A 21,916-nucleotide genomic window follows, 5' to 3' on the forward strand; every position below is an offset into this window, starting at 1 on the left:
GCAAGTGTGTCTCAGAGATCATGGGTGTTCTGAGTGTTACTACCTTCCTGAATCAGACTATAGTGTACAACCTATGTTTCGTGTCAGCCCTTCTCTTTTCTGTTTGCCTCCACTTAAACCATTGTTTTTCTTTTTTCCTTATCATGCATTTTCTCCAAAAATAAAAATAGAACACCACAGTTAGCTGTGGCACGAAGGCTCACCATAATGTATACACAAAAACAACAAATACCCCAAATTTAGAAAAAGCATCATCAGGACATTTTAATTGACATATGTTTCATAAAATTCCTTGTGAGTGACATTTCCATAAACATACAAAACACAATTCTAAAATTCCTAAAGCAAAAAAACAAAAACAAAAAAACATAAAAGTCAAAATAAAAGCTGTTTGAGTTTTGTAACATTATATTGAAAATCATTGAAATTCCATCTGTGGAATCTCTTCAGATCCATAATGAGCCTTGTTTCACTGAATGACCACTTTGCATAGTGGTCAGTTCACAGCACCATGAATGTAAAAAATATTAATGCTTAGCTAAATCCTCTGTCACAGAGAGGATCATGAAGGCTCACGCTGATCAGACACGTTATAAAATAACTGCCTGGAGTTTAACCTACTGTTCAAACAGTAGATGTGAATGTTTACAGCTACTGCATCACAGTGCAGTACAGTACAGTACAGTACAGTATAAAGGCAAAACAATGTTAAAATACATGACCTCCTCCAATGACAGTCAAGCATCATTGTCAAGTCCCTGATTTCACATATTTAAAAAGAACTGCCATGAAGACGATCATGCATGTGTACAAGATCACAAACAATATAAAACACAGAGAGGATATTCTGCATAATCTCTAAAAAAGTCCATCTACGTTGTGTATATTCCACTCTGGCACTAGAAAGAGGAAAACAATGTAAGATCTGACACAAGAGGCAAAGTCCTCCTCATACACTGCCGTCTTTGGGTCCATCACTGATGTCTGGGATCTGATCTGTGAACGACTGGGTCATCCACTGTCCGTCTGGAAGCTGACCGCCTGGTGTTTGTGACGTGGATGCTTCCTGTGCTCCTTCTACACAAACAGAACAAACACACTCATTATGTGACACAATGACACTGCTGTTTGTTCAGCTCTGTGCTCATTCATGTTAAAGCAGAAGTAAGCGGAATGTTTGTGTTAATATAAGTCTTAAATAGTTCTATCTTCCGACAGCAATCACTTATATAGAGTGTTTGGTCTGAAGCACGGGTCTGTCAGTCACTCTGCTCTGCTGTAAGCCGAGGAGAAAACTTTCCTTGTATCCTACAACCTTTATCCAATGAGGAGAGAGAGAACGGCATAAAGGGGCGGTCCTCTCTGTGTGTCTAGCCAAGGGATGCGTGTGAATGTGGTGACGTAGGGACGAGGGCGGGGACTGCTAACTCCATCGGCTGACAAGAAGTTAGCCAAAATGACCGGATCGCTTACTTCTGCTTTAATTTTTTCACCAGGCATGAATGTTTGCACTGCTGAACTTCTTATGTTTAATCAATCCTCATGGGCAGCGTTCAAGCATTAAAGCAGATATCAGTGGAATGTTTTTGTTAATATAAGTCCTAAATAGTCCTATTTTCCGTCAGTAATCACTTACATGAAGTATTTCAGCCTAAACACGAGTCTCTCCGTCACTCTGCTCTGCTGTAACCCGAGGAGAAAATTTTCCTTGTGGGATACAAGTGTTATCCAATGAGGAGAGAGAACGGCATGAAGGGCTGCGCGTGAATGTGGTGACGTAGCACGAGGACCAATTGATGCCTGACAAGGGCGGGGGCTGCTAACTCATGGTGCGTTCAAAGAAACTCGTACTTTGTGTTTTTCCTTCCTGTGAAGTCATACCAGTTCGATCTGGTACGAGTTCACGGGTCGGAAGTTACGAGTGGCCGTTATAGGGAACTTTCACAGACAACAGGATGGTAAAAACACGAGCTACGGGTTACCTGGAACGCTACCAAGTCGTAGTTGTGACTTGAAGCTGTAACTTACGGTTTCAAAAGCCTGCCTTGAACGCAGCATTAGCCGAAACGGCCGCGAAGCTGATATCTGCTTTAAGTTCTCAAATGGTGTGTGTTGGGAGAGTAGCAGCCGCATTCAGGGTTTTAATCTGAATGGACTGAAAATCAGTGGTCATGATGCAGGATAAGGGTGTATTGGAGCAGTTGTTCTGAAACAGGGAGTGTTTAACTCAAAAGATGGGTTCTTCTGGGCAGATGTGAGCACAGCAAACAGCAGCGCTCTGATGTATGATAAAACAAACAGTCACTCTGGTCTCAGCTCGCTTCCATTCGAGCCCGGAGCCGTTGGTTTGCAGTGAGAACATAATCAACTCGGCAACCGACACAACTGACTCAAAAAACTAGCCACACACACACACTGCTGATGTTCCACGGTTGTTGTTTTTCCTGTATAAACTCCTCCTTTCAGGTAAGATTTCTGACCAATGAGAGAACAGCTAATTTGCACATATGGCATTTGTTTACAACGTTGGACCATTTGGGACTGTTACCATGTGATCATAAATTATCCAAAAGAAAAATGCAACAACTGTATCGTTTAAGCCCCTGAATCGGAACAAAGCCAACAAGCCACATGTCTGAATACACTCTATCATGCCATTGCTCAAGAGCTCTGAATCACATCACTGTATTCTAACTGTCCTAGACTAAGGATTTTCATAGTCGAATCCGATTCGTCAGATTTCACCTTCAGTCGTTGAATCATGTTGGTTTTTCCCTCATTGATACATGATCTCATTTGCGTCTTTTTTCGCACCGGAGAAAAGAGCTTAAACACCCAAATAAACAAATGTAATTCTTCAGTTGGAATAAGATAACAATAACAGAACATTCTCCATTCATCCTTGTCTGATCTCACTCATCACGTACACGACATCACCGTTTGTCTTTTGGGGACAGTGTAGCGATGATGAGTATGAGTTTGTGCTGTGAATTAACCAGTGTGTATGGAGAAAGAAAACGTGAAGTCCCATCGTTGTGTGGACATGATATGTGTGTGTAGGTGCTGCGTGATTGATAGACAGAGATGCGTACCTTAGTTTAATCTTGTAAATAAAACTTTAGGCCGAATTTTATTTTCTCTCCATTGAAGGGAAACAAAATCAAGTAGAGTAGTCACAGCATTCACTGTGTTGTTGTATCTAAATAATCTCGCCTATATTATAAAACAAAGAAATTCTATGGAAAATCAGACGTTCAGCAGCAGCGAGCACCCCTATATAATCAGAATGGTACAATCTTTTTTCATAGCCACATTTTACGACGATTCAAAGACAAGGTTGATAGTCGAATCAGACCTTTCCGAATCAAATCGTCGAATATTTGAGATCACCCCTAATTCTACCTTCATGCTCGGCAGTGTGTATGTGTTGGTACCTGAGTTTCCTACAGATGAGAATGTACAGTGACCGTTGGTCTGGCTCTCGGCCTGCTCTCCTTCAGGTCCTTTTTCTACATACGCTCCACCATATGCATCTTCATAACCAGGATCGTACTGCTCCTCCTTTATGGCCATCCTCTTGGCATCCTCTGGAGATAGAAAAAAAAAAGAAAAAGAAAAAAATAAACAACATGTTTATCATGCTCTCGGCTGAATGGGCTAGTGGCAAGATTTTAATGTACTGAAACACAGGGGCTGCCAAACCAGTGTTTAAACATTCATTCAAAAGATGCTCCTCACATTCTGTACCGTTACATCAATATGTCATGACGCTGTTTTGTCCTTTAAGTTTTAGAAAAGAAAAAGTTCCCGCCTCACCCTTGGCCAACTGCAGGTTAAACTGGTAATCAACCTCCTCGATCTCAGTGCTTTTTCGGACGCCCTTCAGCTGGTCTCTGAGCTCTCTCAGTTTGATGTAGAAGTGGACTTTGTCTTGAGCACGAGGGAACTGGGCACAACGAGCGCTGGAGGACGGCATCAAGTACAGAGCCTGTGCAGGAGAAATGATGGTCAGTTCAGGTACTGTATATCTTTAAGCAGAATTAATAGTTGAAAGGTTTGGTTGACTGGCAGCTCCCCCAAGGACACTGCTGTTTTCTTTTCATGTTAAAGGGATAGTTCACCCAAAATTGAAATTTCACTCATTTTCTACTCACTAATTTTCTACATCCAAATACCTCCATGGTGCTCGTATGTAATGTCCGTCTTGTATTGAAGCCCCGAACTGCGGTAGCTCCTCTACCCGGTTCGTCAAATTTGGACGAACCAGGGTCCGTCATCTTCCCAGTTCGTCCAAATTTGAGGAACCGGGAAGAGGAGCTTCGAGAAGCTTCCGCTACAAAACAAACTTGAAATATTGACTTATTTAATTTTTTTCGGGACAATTTCGCATTTCGGGGCTTCAATTCAAGACGGACATTACATACGAGCAGCGTGGAGGTATTTGGATGTTTTTTGGTGTGTCTTTTTGTTACGAAGACAGTTGGTATCCATTTGCAACCGTTATATGGACATGCACTGCTACGCCGAGACCCCCTGTAACTCAGAGAAGCCACGGAGGACTCTGAAACTTCTCCCAGCCCTTAGGGTGTATTCACACCTGCAGTGTTAGTGCGCACTAAATCTGGTGCGCACTAAATTTGGTCCCGTTTGGGTCAGTGTGAAAGCACATCGCACTCTAATGCGCACCAAAACTAGTGCGGCCTGAGGAGGTGGTCTCGGTTCGGCTCCAGCCGAACTCTGGTGCGCACTAGTTTAGGTGTGAAAGCAACCGCACTCTGGTGCGAGCCAACTGCCAGGCGAACTCAACAAGTTTGAGCTAAAAGGGCTCCCGTAGTCACTGACAACGGGTTAACGCAGCGGGGAGACCGCCCGGTGCTCCGGTGCTGCGGAGCTCTGTCCCCACAAACGAAGCAGCAGCAGCAGCAGCAGCAGCAGCGGGGCAGCCGGTCGGTGCGTGTCCGCTGAGTCCGCTCAGACACCGGACAGGTCGGCGGGTCTGTCCCTCGGGTCCGCTGAGCAGCTGATTACCGAGCAGCGGAGGTCCGTGTTTAACGTTTAACCGGGAACTAACGGGACCGAGCTGGGTGAACGCAACCGGAAACCAGCCGGAAGTACCAAACAGAGTTATACATGCAAACAATATAGAAATAAATGACCAGAGCCACTAACAACCGGCCCTACTTGAGTCTCCATCATGAAAGTTTTATCAATCAGCGCTTCGAGATTCCAACCGGTAGTCATGGAGACGTGACGTTCTCCAAGTTTGGTCCCGAATGATAAAAAGCAGGTGTGAACGCAACCGCACTAACTGAAAAATGAAACAATGTATCATTTTAACATTTGGTGCGCACCAGGGTGCGCACTAAACAGGTGTGAATACACCCTTAGTCCACATGAGGGTGAGTAGATAATGAGTGCAATTTCAATTTTGGGTGAACTATCCCTTTAAGTATTCAGTCCTACCGTTTCACCTGTCAGTAATTTTGTCAGATATCAAGCAGGCATCAGTCATTTTACTGTTAAGTGCAGACCTTGAACCACATTCGTATGAAGCTTTTTACACACAGACACACACACCCCTCAGCCCAAAAACACATCAAAGTGTGGACTGGAGGATCCAGAAACTGCAATAACCTTATGATCAGTGGATGAGCTGCTCTACCTCCTTAGTCCATTTTTTCCTTATCATTATGGTCCCTGAGCTTTATAGTCTATTGCTGTGTGCCAATTCGAATACTTCAATGAGTACACTGTCATGTACTATACTATGTACATAGACTATGTACTTACTTCTGTGGTGTGCAAATTTTGACTGTTAGTGTTGTCTCAAATCGAACCGCTGTTGTGCATGTGCACTTGCTGGAACAGTTGCCAATGTTTTCTTTTACATCTACCGGCTTGTTTTGTTTGTTATTAGCGATAATGAACTCCTTACTTGTCCTTTTTTCCTCCCTTTTTTCTGTTTCTTTGTGTGCGTCACCTGTTTACTGTGAGGTGGAGATTATGCCGCTGCCTCCGCATCAGCCAGCTCCTCTTACTGGCAGAAAACATTTGCCTGCTGGCATGTTGTTTTACATGTTATATTCCGCTATGTAGCCCCGACGGCGATCATTGAGGGTGTGAAGTGTGCATCGTTCCACATTCTACTTTTGGATTGTTTTGAGTTCCATCCGGGTACTTACAGGCAGTACACTGCAGTGAGACACACTTACATACCGTATTTTCCGGACTATATATCGCACCTGAGTATTAGTCGCATCAGTCAAAAAATACGTCATGAAGAGGAAAAAAACATATATAAGTCGCACCAGACTATAAGTCGCATTTATTTTTCAAACATTTAATTAATAGCTGGGTCTCATATAATGGCCGGGGCTTTGTTTACACGAAAGGCCGGCACCTACAGCGCGCTGCTAGTACACGCTTCTCTGTGGTGTGTGTAGCCTACTATGTGTGTGTGAGGATGCGGAGATGAATGAAGGCGATCGTCCGATGGGGGGCGGCGGCGGCGAATATCGCTACTTTTTTTTTTTTAACACGTTAGTTTAGGCGGCAGCTCTTTCTTTCTTAGGAAAGCGCTGCGGGAAACCCTGTGATCAGAAACCCTTTGTGGACTGTCTGTGAAGACGGACGGGAGTGAAGCCGACCTCTCCTCTGCTTCAGAGAGGGACAGCCTTGCACTGTCGGGCCTGGCTCTCTGCTCCGTGTCCGGAGCACAGTCGGGACCGGAGCAGAGACCGAAGACGGACCGCAGAATACGCTGTGAAAATACTCTGAATTGACTGGGCTACGGCGCAACGGAGACAGGTCAGACAGCGCAGCGAGGAGAACAGCACGTGAGGAAGATGAAGATGAGCCACTGAATGAGGAGGGATTTAGAAATAAAAGCCTTGCTTCCCTCTTGTGGTCATAGCGTAGGTTTTTTTTTAATATATAAGTCGCTTCTGAATATAGGTCGCGACTTATAGTCCGGAAAATACGGTACTCAAAATACTTAGTTTAAGTATGGAAGTATTCGAATTGAGACACAGCACATGATACTCATACGACATTTTAACTTGATGGAAAACAAGATTTTTTTCAAATTCTTGACGAACGATACTGAGAGATGCGAGTTCAGACGGAGAGCATTTCTAATGTTTTCCAATGTGTGTGTAAATTGTGTTAATATCATAAAGAGATGCACAGTTGTAAGATGTTTGAATTCTCACCACGTCACAGTCAGGGATCTTGTGCGGCTGCAGACCAAAGTCAAGTTTCTTTGGTTTTTTACCAAACATCTCTCTGCAGAACATTTCATAGATACCTGTGAGAAAAACAGATGAATCACTTAAATCCACTTGAAAGACTCATTTTAGAGCAGCTGTTGTACTGTAGTGGAGGACTACTCACATTTCCCGTTGAAAACAGCAATAAGAGGCCTGAATTTCTTTAATTTCTCAACAAGGATTTTGCCTCCTTCACGCAACTCTTTACTGTTGAGATGAAAACAAAAGAACAAATGGTTAAAATACAGCATCACAGCAGAATTCTGGTCTCAGAGCTAACAGCTCCTGGTTGCTCATCTCCTTTCGAATGTCCCCTCTTCAGACCAAATACAAACTTTCTGTCTCTATCAAATTTCAAGCATGGTGGTCAGAGATCAAACTGAACAGTAATGTGTTTTTACGTTGAGAGGTCTTTACTCCCTGGTGTCGCCCTGGCAACCATGTTGGTGAAGCCCATTTTGTACTTGGTAGGCAGTGTGGTGTCACTCATGTGGTTGAGCTGCTCCTCCGTGAATCCTGACAGAAACAGGCACTTCCCTGAAATGAAAAAAAGTTACTGGTTGTTTCATCTCTGCAGCTGACAAAGCTGATATATTTGACTGAAGTTAATGGTGTAACAGTGCCATTCATAACACGGGGAGGGTGCAATAACAGTAAAAATGCCCAAATTCCACCATTTCTTTCTACAGAAAAACATTTTGTAACACAACTTACAGAAATGATTCCCAGGTCCTGGAAACCATCGTCCAATGAAAGCTGCCATCAAACCTGGATTGATACCGATCTGAAAAAGGCAAATGTTTTTTAATCTTCAAAACTAAATTTCTTTCCAAAGCATGGTGCTGGGTTTCACTGTAAAATCGATGGAAACGTGGCCTCACAATGACATAGTCCAGGTTGTAGTCCAGCAGGTCTGGTAGAGTTTTTTTCATGACTTCCTCTTCTGACATTCCTTTGAAGCGGTCGACTTTCCTCTTCACCTTCTTGAAGCTCTCATCAATCTTCTCCTGCTTACCATCTGCCTGAGCATCAGCGGCCTTCTTGGACTTAGGACCAGGTTTGGCTTTTGGTGCATTTGGGTCCTTAGGTGGCTTTGGTGCCTTGGGTGGCTTTGGTGCCTTGGGTACTTTAGGTGGTTTGGGTGGCTTGGGTTCCTTGGGTTGAGCTGCTCTGCCTCTCTTCTTGGCTGGGGCTATAAGAAGAGAAGGAACAGGGGATTTCAACAGGAAGAACTATGTTATCCAGCTGTCCTACTTTTGCACTGTAGCAGAAGATTCAATCTTTCACTACATTTAGTTTAGCCGAGTGTTTGGTATCATACAAAGCTTCTGTGCAAACACATTTATGGTATTTCCAATCAGGTAGTATATATCCAAGGACGGGAACATTTACATAAACTATGACAAATGAGATTGAAGTACGTTTTGCCAGGTTTGCAGGCTCCAGTTGATCCATCATGGGATCTGGATTAGCCATGTGTGCCATGGCTGTCTCTCCTGCCGGCCCCTCTGGGTAGTGATACTGATTGTTTTGGTTGAAGCCTGAATACTGGGCCTGGAGGCTGTGGAAATGCTGGGCAGACTGTACCCTGTGGTAGGAAAAGAGTGAAGAAAAACTGTTAAATAAGACACACAACAAGCAAAGTGGCAGTGGGTCGGGCTGTGGGATTAAAGCTGTGTCACACCAGGGTTTTAGTGTGTAATCACTATGCTTTTTTATATATCTTTTTTATCATTTTCTGTGGTTGACTGACTTTAACTCAGTCATAATACATAACAGATACATTTTCTCCTACAGATGTTATGGGTCACTGGCTCCCTATGAAGGTTCCTTCATGAACGCCTAAGGTATTTGTGGAGCTTTGTGCTTTATGCATCAGGCAGGGCAAACTAAATATTAGAGAGACCTCACACCAAAATGCTGCTATAAAATGTGCATGAAATTGAATGGTGACTCCACCTCTTTAAATCTGTAACCATCTATGAGTGCAATATGTGTAACCTATGTTGTCTGGCTTGTCCTGAGTGGGTTTCGAATCCGGGTTCCCCGCACCGCGGCTGACGATGCAAACCGTTTCGCCAACAGGTCAATGACCACTTGGCAAGTGGGTTAGCACGTCTTTTATGGGTGAGTGAGTTTAATTTAACTACCGCTAACCGCCACACGTTGTCACTTCTCCTCACTGGTACGGTACCTCGTGACTGTGGCTATACCTGCGGACCTCCATTATATGTGTATGTGAAGGTGCAGTATCTTCCCTGTTATGCTCTGCTATCAATACTGTGGATGCCACTCTGTCCTTTCAATATGAGCAGAATTTTGTTTTTCGTTTGATTTGCACTTGCACTGTCCATGACTCTACCTGCCACCCTGTATAAACATTTATGTTTTGTTTTTCATTTCTAGCTATTGTATGTAACATTTAGAATGCACTATGAAATGCCTTTTCTCTTCCCAGTTTTTCTTTTGCACTAGTCATTTTAAAGGAACAAGGATTTCTTTAATTATAAATAAATATATATCTTGTCTTTAAAAATGTTTAAATTAAAACTGATCTAATCTCAATCAAGGTAGAATTTATTGCAGGTCTGTAGGTGTACATAATAAGATAATCAGATCTAACTTGTAACTTGTTTTCAAACCACATTTTATACACAGACTTTAAGTTCAACCAACAACCGTGAGACCGTCATGAAGGTATTATATGTAATGAAATGATCAGAGACACATCTTTGTTTTCCCTGAATTAAAGCACAACAATATGCTGCAGCGGTGTGTACACAGCACACCAAGTCAATTGTCATCCAAGGTGTACAAACAATCCAAACGACATATTATGGGGGGGAAATAATAAAACAAAAGTCAAAAGGCTGGGTAGGTGCACATGCTTTCATTTCATTTTCATCACACTTTGCCATTCAGAGTTTTGTTCCTGTATGGGCACACTGTGGTGAGGAGGAAGACTCACCACTGTTGAAGATACTCCGGGGAGACAACAGGCAGTGATCCATTCATCTTTTCTTCCATCTTTTGGGTGGTTTGACTTTATTAAATAAATCAATATATGCACGTTGAGGTGATGTACAAGTGTTTTAACAAATCAAAGCGTCTGGCAGTGTATGAAACTGAATGCATGTGGCAGGGTATTGGAGACGAACTGTGGAGTTAGCAAGAAAAGATAAACCATGACATAAATAATACCAACAAAGGACAAGGCAGGTGACGATGTTGCAAAAAAAATGAAATTAAAACACCTCTACGTAGCCCTCATTTTATGAAACAGTAGACCTCTGAAACATCAAATTCTGTAAACAAACTAGCCTACATGTTTCCTTTCTCCCACTGCTAAGCTAACCAACAAGCTAAACACGGATGACAGTAAATCGTCAATTGGCCCTATTTTAAACAGGTTTAGAGTACGCTACTAGCAGGTTAATGTACTTGATTTCGGTCCTCGGGGTTTCATGTCTTCTGATTAATGACATGAATTGTGTTTGCAGCGGTTGAGTACCAGTGCCACAAGTACAGCTAATGTTAGCCAGCGGCTAGCTGCTAGGCTAACTTAGCATGGATGAATGGTTTCGCCTCCACTGAGATTCCTCGCAAAGAAACTGTTCGCAGTTTAGCCGTATTCATGAGTTTAAACGTACCTGGTGTGGGTAAGGGTTAAAACTGTTTCCTCTGTCCAGTTAAATGTTATTTTTCCATCCACCACGCTCCAATATCCACTATATTTGAGCTGCTACAGAGACAACAAAGACATGACAGTCCTGCCGGTCAACTTTGACACCGGAAGAGCTCAAGTCTGGGACATAGGGGTGTGAAAGAAAAATAACTTAAACCGTAGTCAAGAAAAAAGGCTTCCAGGAACATGCTCAAGACTATTTCATAAAAAAGGCTGTTGTCGTTGTTTTCAACATATATTTTTAAATGCGGTCCGCGTGGTGTAAACTGGATTATAAACAGAAGGAAACACCCCTATTTCAGAATTGGTATGAGCTGCTCGACTTTTAAACTCTGAGGTTGTTTCCGATTGGCTGATAGTCTGTGGTATTTAAACAGTGGTGCAAGAAGCTTGGTGCAGTATTTCCATGGATCTATACATCCATGAGTATGTCACTATTTAATTTGCCTATGCGACAATTAGATGGGAACACAGACCATTGTATCAATGTTGCAATAACATGTACTTTTCATTTTACAATCCCCCAAACCATACTGTTTATATGTCTAATACACAGTAAAGTGTGCCTTTTATTTGTAACAATATGACATTACTTCAAGTCAGAATGCCTATATATTGACTATTCAACTATTTGGCTTTGTGTTGGCTTCTAACACTGGTAAAAGGTTCCGTTGGGTCAGTTGAATTGACCTGTATGGTTTTTCTTAACTACAACTATGTTATAAAGATAACACAAGTGAAAAATATTGTTTAAAAGAAAACCAAGCTTCTTTGTGATTTTAATGGCTGTTTTTCTTTCTAACTTGTCAATGTTGGTGTATGTCTGCTGTACACAGCACACTAAGTATTCAAAACTGTGGCGGGAAACTCTGGTGGCACAGTGGTGTGGTGGATGGGATGGCACTATTGCCTCTTAGCAAGGTTGGATTCAATTGGTTTCCATTTTCAGATCTGGGTGTTCTCCTTGTGTCTGCGTGGGTTCTCTCCAGATTCTCCAGCTTCGTCTCACAGTCCAGAAACATGCAGTACTGTAGGTTAATTGGTGACTCTTAATTGTCCATAGGTGTGAATGTGAGTGTGTGGGGTGTTCATCTCTATATGTAGCCCTGTAACAGAGTGGTGACCTGTCTAGGGTGTAGCCCACCTACAGACAATAGATGAAACAGTAAACTGAACAGAGGGCTGCTGGGAAGAAAATAATTTCATTAAGGGAGTGAATCATGAAAATAACTCAAGCAACACACATTTGTGATGTGTTGTGTGTGCGTTATATACACTGCAGCTATCAGACGATAAATATAGCAGCTTTAGAAGAGATTTAATAACTGCAATTATAGATTAGAAATTCCAGAGTACAATTACGTATTTATACAGCTGATAAATCATAAAATGTCATTCTTTCAAAATACAAAAATAAGTCACTGGACATACACGTACCTTACAAAATGCAATAAATAGTGATAAAAAATAACACCAAAAACATGCAGTCCGTTTGAGAGTTAGAAAATGTAACTGTTGTCAGCACTTTCTTTCTTGTGCGTTACATTGCAGAGCCTCAGGAACAGTGTGAGTCTTCTTCTTTTGTGGTGTCATCAGTGGGTTGCCTGCTCTCACTGATGCATCGTGTTGCCAGTACAGCCGGTATCTGCAGGGTGAAGGTCTCCGGCCGTAGTGGTTCCGTCTGTGTCGTGTTCTCCACTGACCGGCTTACAATGTCCATTTCTGCAACATACCACGGTGAAAATGGATTACACTGCTTTGCAGAACATCACTAAATCTTTGTATCATTTACATTTTTCAAAGCAAGCCATGATTTATGAGATTCGCAAATGAATTGATACCTCCTTGATTGTCAGTACAAAAACAAAACAATTAAGACTTATGTTGTGCTTAAAGGGATAGTTCACCCAAAATTGAAATTTCACTCATTATCTACCCACCCCCATGTCGACTAAGGGCTGGGAGAAGTTTCAGAGTTATCCGTCCCTTCTCTGAGTTACAGGGGGTCTCGGCGTAGCAGTGCACGTCCATATCGGTTGCAAATGGATATCAACTGTCTTCGTAACAAAAAGACACACCAAAAAACATCCAAATACCTCCATGCTGCTCGTATGTAATGTCCGTCTTGTATTGAAGCCCTGAAATGCGAAATTGTCCCCCCCCCCCAAAAAAAAAGTCTATATTTCAAGCTTGTTTTGTAGCGGAAGCTTCTCGAAGCTCCTCTTCCCGGTTCGTCAAATTTGGACGAGCTGGGAAGAGGAGCTTCAAGAAGCTTCGAGAATCTTCCGCTACAAAACAAGCTTGAAATATAGACTTATTTAATGTTTTTCGGGGCTTCAATACAAGACGGACATTACATACGAGCAGCATGGAGGTATTTGGATGTTTTTTGGTGTGTCTTTTTGTTACGAAGACAGTTGGTATCCATTTGCAACCGTTATATGGGCATGCACTGCTGCGCCGAGACCCCCTGTAACTCAGAGAAGCCATAGATAACTCTGAAACTTCTCCCAGCCCTTAGTCGACATGAGGGTGAGTAGATAATGAGTGAAATTTCAATGAACTATCCCTTTAAGATAGGTACTAAGTCACCGTGGTGGGAAGTCACTCATTATTGTTTAACTATAGGTACAAATCTTTTTAGATTATAATCTGCAGCATTTATCCAATGGCTGTAATTACTACTTATTTTGCTTCCTATTTTAAAAATACACAAGGCCCTGTTATACAGTTCAGTTACCCCAGTATACCAGGAAGTATATCAAATGAGTTCTCCTGCAAGGAATAGTTCACCAAAAAAAAAGAAATTCAGTCATTATTGACTCAACGAAAACTTTATATGAGAGTAATAGCGCCCGACACAAAAACGTCCATAAAACTACACAAAAACCGTTTAATATTTCTCCACACTGCTCGTCCGCTGCAATCAAAGTGTCCTGAAGGGAGATAGTCCAGAGTTTACCCGAAACAAAGTCATTCAGGGGCGCAGGTCCGGTCACGTCTGCGTGACCGGACCTGCGCCCCAGGAAAATTCAATACAGGACTGTTTAGGCTGTAAAAATGTCCTAAATGACGTTGTTTCCAGTAAACTCTGGACTATACCCCTTCAGGACACTTGGATTGCAGCAGACGAGCAGTATGGAGGAATATTACATGGTTTTCGTGTAGTTTTGTGGACTTAATATGTTGGGCACTATTACTCTCAAACAAAGTTTTCGTTGGACTACGAACCGGCCTCCCAGGTCTCCAGATTCACTTTGAAGAATAAAAAACTACTCCGGAGTATTCATCAGCATGGGGGTGAGTCAATGACTTAATTTCATTTTTTGGTGAACTATTCCTTTAAGATGGGGTTCACATGTAAATTAATCAAAAATGATTAACTGATATAACGGTGACCTGATAGAGAACACTGTGGCTGTATATATAACTTTTATACTTAAAGTATATTTTACTAGTAATACATTTGTACATTTACTTAACTTTGACTTGGATGAGTTGAACTCAGTAAAAGTTCTGAATACTTCTTTCACCACTTGTTACTTGTCACTACTTGAATGACACCTCTGGGATAAGTGCAGTACCTGTGTGCTACAGTAGACGGGCCTGGTTCTTCTCTCCTCTTCGGTTTCTTTCAGTTGGTGACGTTGCTGCTTTGTCTCGTGTTGTCGTGGAGACTGCTACAGCTTTCATACTCTGGATCCACCTGCTCTTCTTTGATTGCCATCCTCTTGGCGTCCTCTGCACAGGAAAACCATTGGGAAGGGGTTAAATCTTTCCCCAGACAGAAATGTGTCTGGATGAGCAGGTTAGTCTCTGCATCCAGCGTTTTACCTTTAGCCAGCTGTAGGTTGAAGGAGTACTCGGTCTCCGCCACCTCGGGGTTGGGTACCAGGCCCTTCATCTGGTCTCTCAGTTCCTTCAGCTTGATGTAGAAATGCACCTTGTCCTGCGCACGGGGAAACTGGGCACAGCGAGGGCTTGATGAGGGCATCAGGTAGCACACCTAGGTGAGATAGGAAGTATGCTGTGAGGGCCGTTGCTTGTGTTGCTAAATATATTTCAAGGAGTAATGTGTAAGTAATGTGACTTCATACAGTTTCAGTCTCTGGGATTTTGTAGGGCTGCAGACCAAACTCCAGATTCTTTGCCTTCACACCAAATGTCTCTTTGCAGAAGATTTCATAAATACCTGCAAAAAAACATATAAATACACTGTTAAACATATCGAATAGCTTTATGGATACTCCATGTAAACATATCCAGCAGATATGGACTAAAGTGTCTTCATATTTTTACCTTTCCCATTAAAAGCTGCTATTAAAGGCTTGTACTTCTGCAGTTTGTCAAGTAATTGTCGGCCTCCTTCACGAATCTCCTTGCTGGAACAGAAACATAAAACCAGTAAGATCTAGTCAGTTCACACTAGATTACAACCTCGCTGTTAGATCTTAGAATCGGTCTTAGAATTCAGTCTTCTGAATCATTCTGGAAAATGCTTCAATAAATGTATGTCATAATTTCTCATTGCATCTTCAGGTGAACTTTGAGCTATAGTGAAACCGCAGCTGTTGTATGATACTGTATTGTTGTATTTCATGTGTTTATTTATTTTATTGTTACTGTGCTAGATGTGTCCCGCTGTTATTGTTGGCTGACTACCAAGATGCCAAAGGCAAATTTCCACTGTGTTTTTAAACCATTGGACAATAAAGTCTTCTTATCTTATCTTATTGTGTTTTTTATTCTCACCTGGAGAGGTCTTTGCTGCCAGGTGTGGTCCTTTCCACCATGTTGGTGAAGCCGATGCTGTACTTCTCCGGCAGGCTCTGATCGTGCATGTAGTTGAGCTGCTCGTCGGTCAGACCAGAGAGGAACAGACATTTCCCTGCAGACGACAGAAGAGTTGAAGAGTTTTATTTGGACAAGTGGCGATCAACAAGCAAATGTAAAAACACTGCAGGATGAGAGAAGGTTTGTTGTCCTGAAACATGAACCGACAGCATCAGTAACAAAAAGTGTTTGGATGCCTCAAACACACAAGAATGATTAAAAGAAGTGCACAATCCATGCAGGGAAATCAAAAGAAAACTGTATACGATGCACAAAAGAAATAAAACACTCTTTGAACAGTGTGAAAGCAAATGTTCTGTCAGAGCTTCACCTAAATGGTTGGTGTTGCCTTTTACTGACCCATTATAAAATCAGAAGTGAACAAAAACTACTCAATTCAAACCCAAGACACCATTTTTATGGCTGCAACAATACATTGAATTTAAAGTGGTAAAGTTCTGTTGCATCATATCCGCATGATGGGATCTCTACTTGCATTTGAAGTTATGAGATTGAACAAATCTGGGTAACACTTTACAATAAGGGTCCCTTAATTAACGTTAGTTAGTACATTATTAAGCATTAATATATAAACTAATGTGTTAATTCATGCTGAGTAATGCATAGATAATGATAACTAATTACATTATTCAACTTTTATTATTACTTAATAATTTATTAACTAACTTTGAGTAGTAAACATTAATTAACTGCTTACTAATAGGCTATATTAATTAATGTGTTTCCTAATCCTAAGTAATACATAATAATGATTGTTAATATATCTGTAAACAGTTAATTAATGCTTAATAATGTACTAACTAACGTTAATTAAGGGACCCTTATTGTAAGGTGTGTAATCTGAACAGTACAACAAATGTTGGCGATGATGGAGCCACTGCTGTGTCCAGCAGGGTGGAGTAATGGACACTGTAGTCAGTAATGAAATGGAATTTCAACATACAGAAATGGTTTCCTGGGTTTGGGTAATGGCGTCCTTTGAAGGCTGACAATAGTCCTGGGTTAATTCCAATCTGAGGAGAAACATGAAGGGGTTACCATGGCAACAGACCTAAGAACTACAATTTCATGTTGCTGAAATTTCACACCGTTGATACATTGCGTGTAAAGTGTTTCTAAAATGTGTCAGCTTTCCTTGTAGAACAACATCAACCCACTGGTTATCCACACCAATCAATCAATCAATCAATCAATCTCAGTTCTTAATGGGCCACCAGGAAATAACTCACTATCAAAATGTCAAGATTGTAGGTAATAACGTCTGGGAGGGTTTTGGCCATGACCTCAGCCACCGACATGCCGTTGAAGCGGTTGAGAATCCGCTTGGCTTTCTTGGCTGCCTCGGCCTCGTCCTCCTCCTCCTGCGTCATGCCCTCCTCCGCTTGGTGCTTAGGAGGCCGGCCTCTCTTCTTCTTCACTGGTGTCGCAGCTAGGGCAGAGAGGAGGAAAGTGTTGATGTATCACAGCTACTACAAAAACATTCAACCAGAAATCCACAACAATGTTATTGTCAATAGAGAAAACACAGAAAAGTGGTGAAGGCATGACTCCAAAACTTTTGTAGGAGTTCCTAGGAGAAATTTTAAGGATATTTCACACTTTATTGGTGCAGACAGAAACACTACTGGGTCTAACACTATCATATTATTTCATTGTTATAGCTCAAAATTCTCAAACCTACGGAAATCTTCACAACTTCATTCCATTAGTTCATTTGGTCACCTGTCAGTAATGTTACAAATGTATAAGTATGTATAAGTCAGTGTCAATATGACTTTATCCAGTTTAAAGCTGAATTTTTCCTAATACATTTGACATATTTATACATTTTTACAACTGTAACTGTAACACAGTGAGCAGGGCGCTGACTAACTTTATTTACAAGGAGCACAGTGCTCCCTAACTTCAACATTTTAGAAAACAAAGCAAATATTGACATTTCTTTTCATTCATGATCCTCACACACATTGTGCCTGCCACCTGTAATGGCAGATTCCAGATTCTTTGAGTTGCCCCTTCCATGTTGCACCAGTGTTAAAAAAAACAGCCAATTTACTGGATGCACATGCGCATGTAGATGAAAAATTTACTTGCAATGTCTCAAATTTTAGGGGTGAAACGCCTCCATTTAGGGGCAGACTGGAGCCCTGGTGAGTCACAGATCTTTCATGTGAAACTGCTTCATCCTGTGTCTACACTGGTATGGTCCTGGACCTGGTGAAAGCACCTCAAACAACTCACACTAAGGGAATCTAAAGAGAGAAGCTTGCAGCAAAGGTGGTGAAGACAACAACTCCCATGACACCACTCTGCTTCGGTGTACTTGGGTCTTTAGGTGTGAGGGAAAGTTTAGATCCATACCTAGAGGTGGCCCAGCAGGCTGAGGCTGGAGCTGGATGTACGGCTCCTGCTGCTGCATTTTATGGTGATGCTGAGGTTGCAGGACTGTATAATGCTGCTGCTGCTGCTGCTGCTGATGCTGCTGCATCTGTTGCTGATGTTGCTGATGCAGTTGCTGCTCCCGCCCCCTGATGTTCTGCTGGTACATGGGCTCCTGGTAGTGATTTGGGGCTGCAGGGTAGTTCTGGTAAAAAGGTTCCTGGGGAAGAGGCTGTTCCCGGTGGACCGACAGCTCGGCCATGACAGGCTCATCTCTGGGATCTTCCAGGTAGTGGCCCATGTTGTGATACGGCATCACATGCTGGGCCTGGGGGTTCTGCTGACTGGACTGGTACCTGGGAACCAGGAAGCGGGGAATGAGAGAAGAGGAGAAGATGAGGAGGAAGGAGAAGGTTAAAGAGGAAAAGGAGAGGAAGGTGAGCAGAAACAGACAATGAATGCGACCCGCGACGACAGCAAGAAAAGAAATAAATCGTGTCTGGTGTTTAATGCGGTGTGTGAAGTGGGTGAGGAAAACTTAGAAGACATAATGCTTGCAAACAAACATGCTGATGAAGACCTGTTTATCAGAGGACATCTGATCTATTTCAAACAACATGTATTTGTAACATCCACACATACAGTACAGTAGGTCTTTGTCAGACTAAATCTGCGCTTTTACCTCAGTAACAAAATATCTAGCATGGAATGAAGATACACAAACAGTCAATAAGATTTGCATCAACACTGTGACTGATATGAAGTGAACTACAAATCAGACATGTGAGGAGTATTTTGGGGTGTGTATACACACTACAGTTGGAAAAACAGGCTGAGTAGGAGCCAGTGCAGGAGCATTTATTAAGCCTGTGGCAAGTGATGGTGTAAAGTCATGTCTTTGAATCTGTGAGACCAGCGGTAAGTTTTCATTAGCGCCACAACTAAACTTATCTTCATTTTTGATTGACCTGCTTCTGATTTTCTCCATATTTTAGTTGCTAATAGTCACAAATTAGTGAAAAACAGCACAACACAACGTTTCCTTGAAAACAACCAATGATCCAGACCCCAAACATATTCAATTTGTATATCAAATAATGGCTTAAACCAGCCAGTGATTGGTATTATTGCATGAAAATTTTAACTATTGATAATGAATAGCTGCTGATTCTTTTTCCTATTCTTTGCAGCTCTGTCATCCATGGATCACCTGTTTTTGAAATTGTAACATTAATTTCTGCATACCAGGACAGTAACTCAGGGCTCCTCAGAATAAAACTATCAGACTATTCCCATCTTTATTGCACTATCACTTGCTACAAGCCTAGATATATGGAGTACACTGATATGTTTACAATATCGCTGGTAAAATGATATTTAATCTCTCCATCTCATGCATGAAAATGAAAACCCAGGACCTGCCACCTCCAACACCAACTCACCACTGCTGAAAATAATCCGTAGGAACCGTCAGTGATGTGTACTGGTTTTCCTCCATCTTAACTGTTGACTTATTTGAATACATTCACATTTATCGCAGTGTCAGATACATTTAGACACACTGGGAACATGAGCTGTGTGGAGATTAAGACACATACAATACAGAGCTGCCACAAAGAGGAAGACAGGAAGGTCGAGGCTCTAACCAACACTAAACTCCCGGCAGTACCCGGTCCTACAGCTGCGGTCAACGCGCAGGTGACCGATACGGTGATGAAACATATATGAGTAAACTAACATACCTGTCATACATTTTGGTCTTTAGTTTTCAGATAAGCAGACGGGGGGCTGGGAACTCTCCCATAACAAAGACCATTTAAACGGTCGACGTCGGTCGACGTCTCTTCTTGCTGGGGCTGACTGAAGCGGTGCTGCCGCCCTCTGGCTGGGAGGTAGAAGCTCAGCCACAATGCACGAACAAATAAAACATTTTTACCGTCGATAAAATGTTAGTAAATCAGTACAGGTATTGTATTTATTAAAACAATATAAAATACACTCACGAAAACACTGAATGGGGAAAGTCTGACATAGCTACCGCTAGATGGCAGAAGAAGCTGTAGGTCTGACAGCACCAGCATGAATTTATACCATAGACCAGTGGTTCTCAACCTTTTTTGAACCAACGCCCCCCTGACCATACCATGATCCTCTGACCGCCCCCCCCCCCCCCCCCCCCCCCCCAAAAAAAAAAAAAAAACAGTTACAAAATTTGCTTTAAACTTGTTTTTTATCTGTGACTTTATTCATATTTCACTGCTTTCGTGAAGCTAAGACTCTGGTAAAGTCAGAAAGTTGTAAAGTTGTGTGTTTTCACAAGGGATTTGAAATTTTTCAAAAAGCGGACTTCAAATTTCCAGCATTTGACCTAAATTATTTATTTTTTTACAGGTCTCTAGAACAAAAACTGCCCATAATGATGGTAATGATGACGGAGCTGTCCATGGTTACTTAACCAAAAGTCTCTTGACATATCAAACAAAGAAAACTATGGACTATGGAAGTTTTAATGCTCAAAATACAAACAATATCATGATGTGAACCCTATGTTGCGGTTTAAAAAAAAAAAAGATTGTTGATTTGGTGCTAGAATGTCCAATTGCGCGTGCAAAATTTTTTTGAGGATGCCCTCAAATCACTTATTTTGGGCACTAACTGGGGACTGAAAAGTTGGTAAACTGAATTTCAGAAACATTATCTTGGCTAACAATGTGGAACAATAAGGTGGATGTATTTCAAAAAACTTATTTCACCACTCCATATATTGATTTTTCGTGGCTTCATTGTAAACAAATGCACATGGCCAGGGACTGCTAGCAAAACAGAGGAAAAGCAGTGGACTTCCATAGTTCCTCTTTGATTAAACATTGGAAATCCCTAGTTTAATGTTACACTGCTGTCACATTTCCATTGAAGGTAGCTCCCCTCCCCTAGCACAGACTTTTTTTTTTTTTTTTACCCCAAGCACGGACTGATGCAGGCAAGGTGCGCGTGTGTGCGTCAGGGCGGAAGAGACCACATCCATCAGAAAGGAGGGGAGTTGTAATTTTTGGAAAAAGGCAATGATGTATTTTTGAGATGGACTATGACATTATTTGTAATACATTTCACTCAATATGACCACTGATCATAGCTAGATGGTAAAATAATAAGTAAGGTAAAGTAATTTAGAAAAAAAAAAAAAAAATCATCCCTCAAATCTGAGGGGCACCTGCCCCCTCGGTTTCTATTGACATGACGCCGCTGGTAATTTACGGGCTTCCCTCTTCAAACGGGGTGCAAGACGCTATATGTAAAGACCCAACATGCACCCTGTAACTATTAAGGTGGCGGCCAAAAATCACCAGATCGGCAGGAAAACCCTGTCGGGTAAAGTCGGGCGGACATGTGCGTGTGGTTCACCTGTAAAGACGGCGCAGCTAAAAAAAAAAAAAAAAAAAAAAGACGGCTGGTCCTCGCAGGGACGAGCCGTCATAGGAGCTCTGCTATTCCTCTTTCTTCAGCCTGTAGCCTACACTAATGTTTGGCTGTAGGCTACTTGGTATAAAAAAAATCCATCTAACTTCATTCAGTAGCCTATGGGTAAACTACACAAAGACGTGTGTGTGTCATTGTCAGACCGTCTGACGCAGCGCTCCTGTAGTGTGCATTATGATTGGTTTGAAACGTGTGCGGGAATTTCCCGCATTATGAGTGTTATATTTGCAGGTTAAATCAGTTGAAAAGTAGG

General features: G+C 41.9%; 2 protein-coding genes across 7 annotated transcripts; both read right to left on the minus strand.

Annotated features, from left to right (window-relative positions):
* Positions 1–396: 396 nt before the first annotated feature.
* On the minus strand, positions 397–11,049 carry LOC310986799 (G/T mismatch-specific thymine DNA glycosylase-like). Of its 3 annotated transcripts, none has more exons than XM_083972879.1 (11): positions 10,919–11,043; positions 10,237–10,311; positions 8,690–8,856; positions 8,150–8,460; positions 7,983–8,052; positions 7,670–7,805; positions 7,393–7,475; positions 7,212–7,306; positions 3,817–3,988; positions 3,435–3,587; positions 397–1,077 (listed from the first exon to the last, which is right to left on the minus strand). In XM_083972879.1, the coding sequence occupies exons 2-11, from the start codon at positions 10,293–10,295 to the stop codon at positions 950–952; spliced, it is 1,374 nt and encodes a 457-aa protein (XP_083829005.1). In that variant the 5' UTR covers positions 10,296–10,311; positions 10,919–11,043; the 3' UTR covers positions 397–949. The 3 variants fall into 3 exon arrangements, with proteins under 3 accessions (XP_083829005.1, XP_083829006.1, XP_083829007.1); XM_083972880.1 differs by having other exon boundaries at positions 10,237–10,425; XM_083972881.1 differs by lacking the exon at positions 10,237–10,311 and having other exon boundaries at positions 10,919–11,049.
* Positions 11,050–12,490: 1,441 nt separating this feature from the next.
* On the minus strand, positions 12,491–20,047 carry tdg.2 (thymine DNA glycosylase, tandem duplicate 2; the record flags this gene model as incomplete). 4 transcript variants are annotated; one of them, XM_083972884.1, is made up of 11 exons in its annotated part: positions 12,491–12,675; positions 14,538–14,694; positions 14,788–14,959; positions 15,051–15,145; positions 15,253–15,335; positions 15,706–15,841; positions 16,751–16,820; positions 17,037–17,236; positions 18,169–18,542; positions 19,629–19,696; positions 19,929–19,956. In XM_083972884.1, 9 exons carry the CDS (start codon positions 19,682–19,684, stop codon positions 14,588–14,590), a joined length of 1,293 nt encoding a protein of 430 aa, XP_083829010.1. In that variant the 3' UTR covers positions 12,491–12,675; positions 14,538–14,587. The 4 variants fall into 4 exon arrangements, with proteins under 4 accessions (XP_083829010.1, XP_083829011.1, XP_083829012.1 ...); XM_083972885.1 differs by lacking the exon at positions 19,629–19,696 and having other exon boundaries at positions 19,929–20,047; XM_083972886.1 differs by lacking the exon at positions 19,629–19,696 and having other exon boundaries at positions 19,938–20,018.
* Between the last annotated feature and the right edge of the window lie 1,869 nt (positions 20,048–21,916).

Source organism: Trachurus trachurus (genome assembly GCF_905171665.1).
Source record: "Trachurus trachurus genome assembly, chromosome: 6".
In the NCBI taxonomy this organism is placed as follows: Eukaryota; Metazoa; Chordata; class Actinopteri; order Carangiformes; family Carangidae; genus Trachurus; species Trachurus trachurus.

Coding starts and splice junctions, on each gene's coding strand:
- LOC310986799 (XM_083972879.1), bottom strand. CDS start 10,295: ATGGAAGAAAAGATGAATGGATCACTGCCTGTTGTCTCCCCGGAGTAT. Junction 8,461..8,689: donor GCCTGCAAACCTGGCAAAAC/GTACTTCAATCT, acceptor CTCTTCTTATAG/CCCCAGCCAAGAAGAGAGGC. Junction 3,588..3,816: donor TAACCTGCAGTTGGCCAAGG/GTGAGGCGGGAA, acceptor TTCTATCTCCAG/AGGATGCCAAGAGGATGGCC.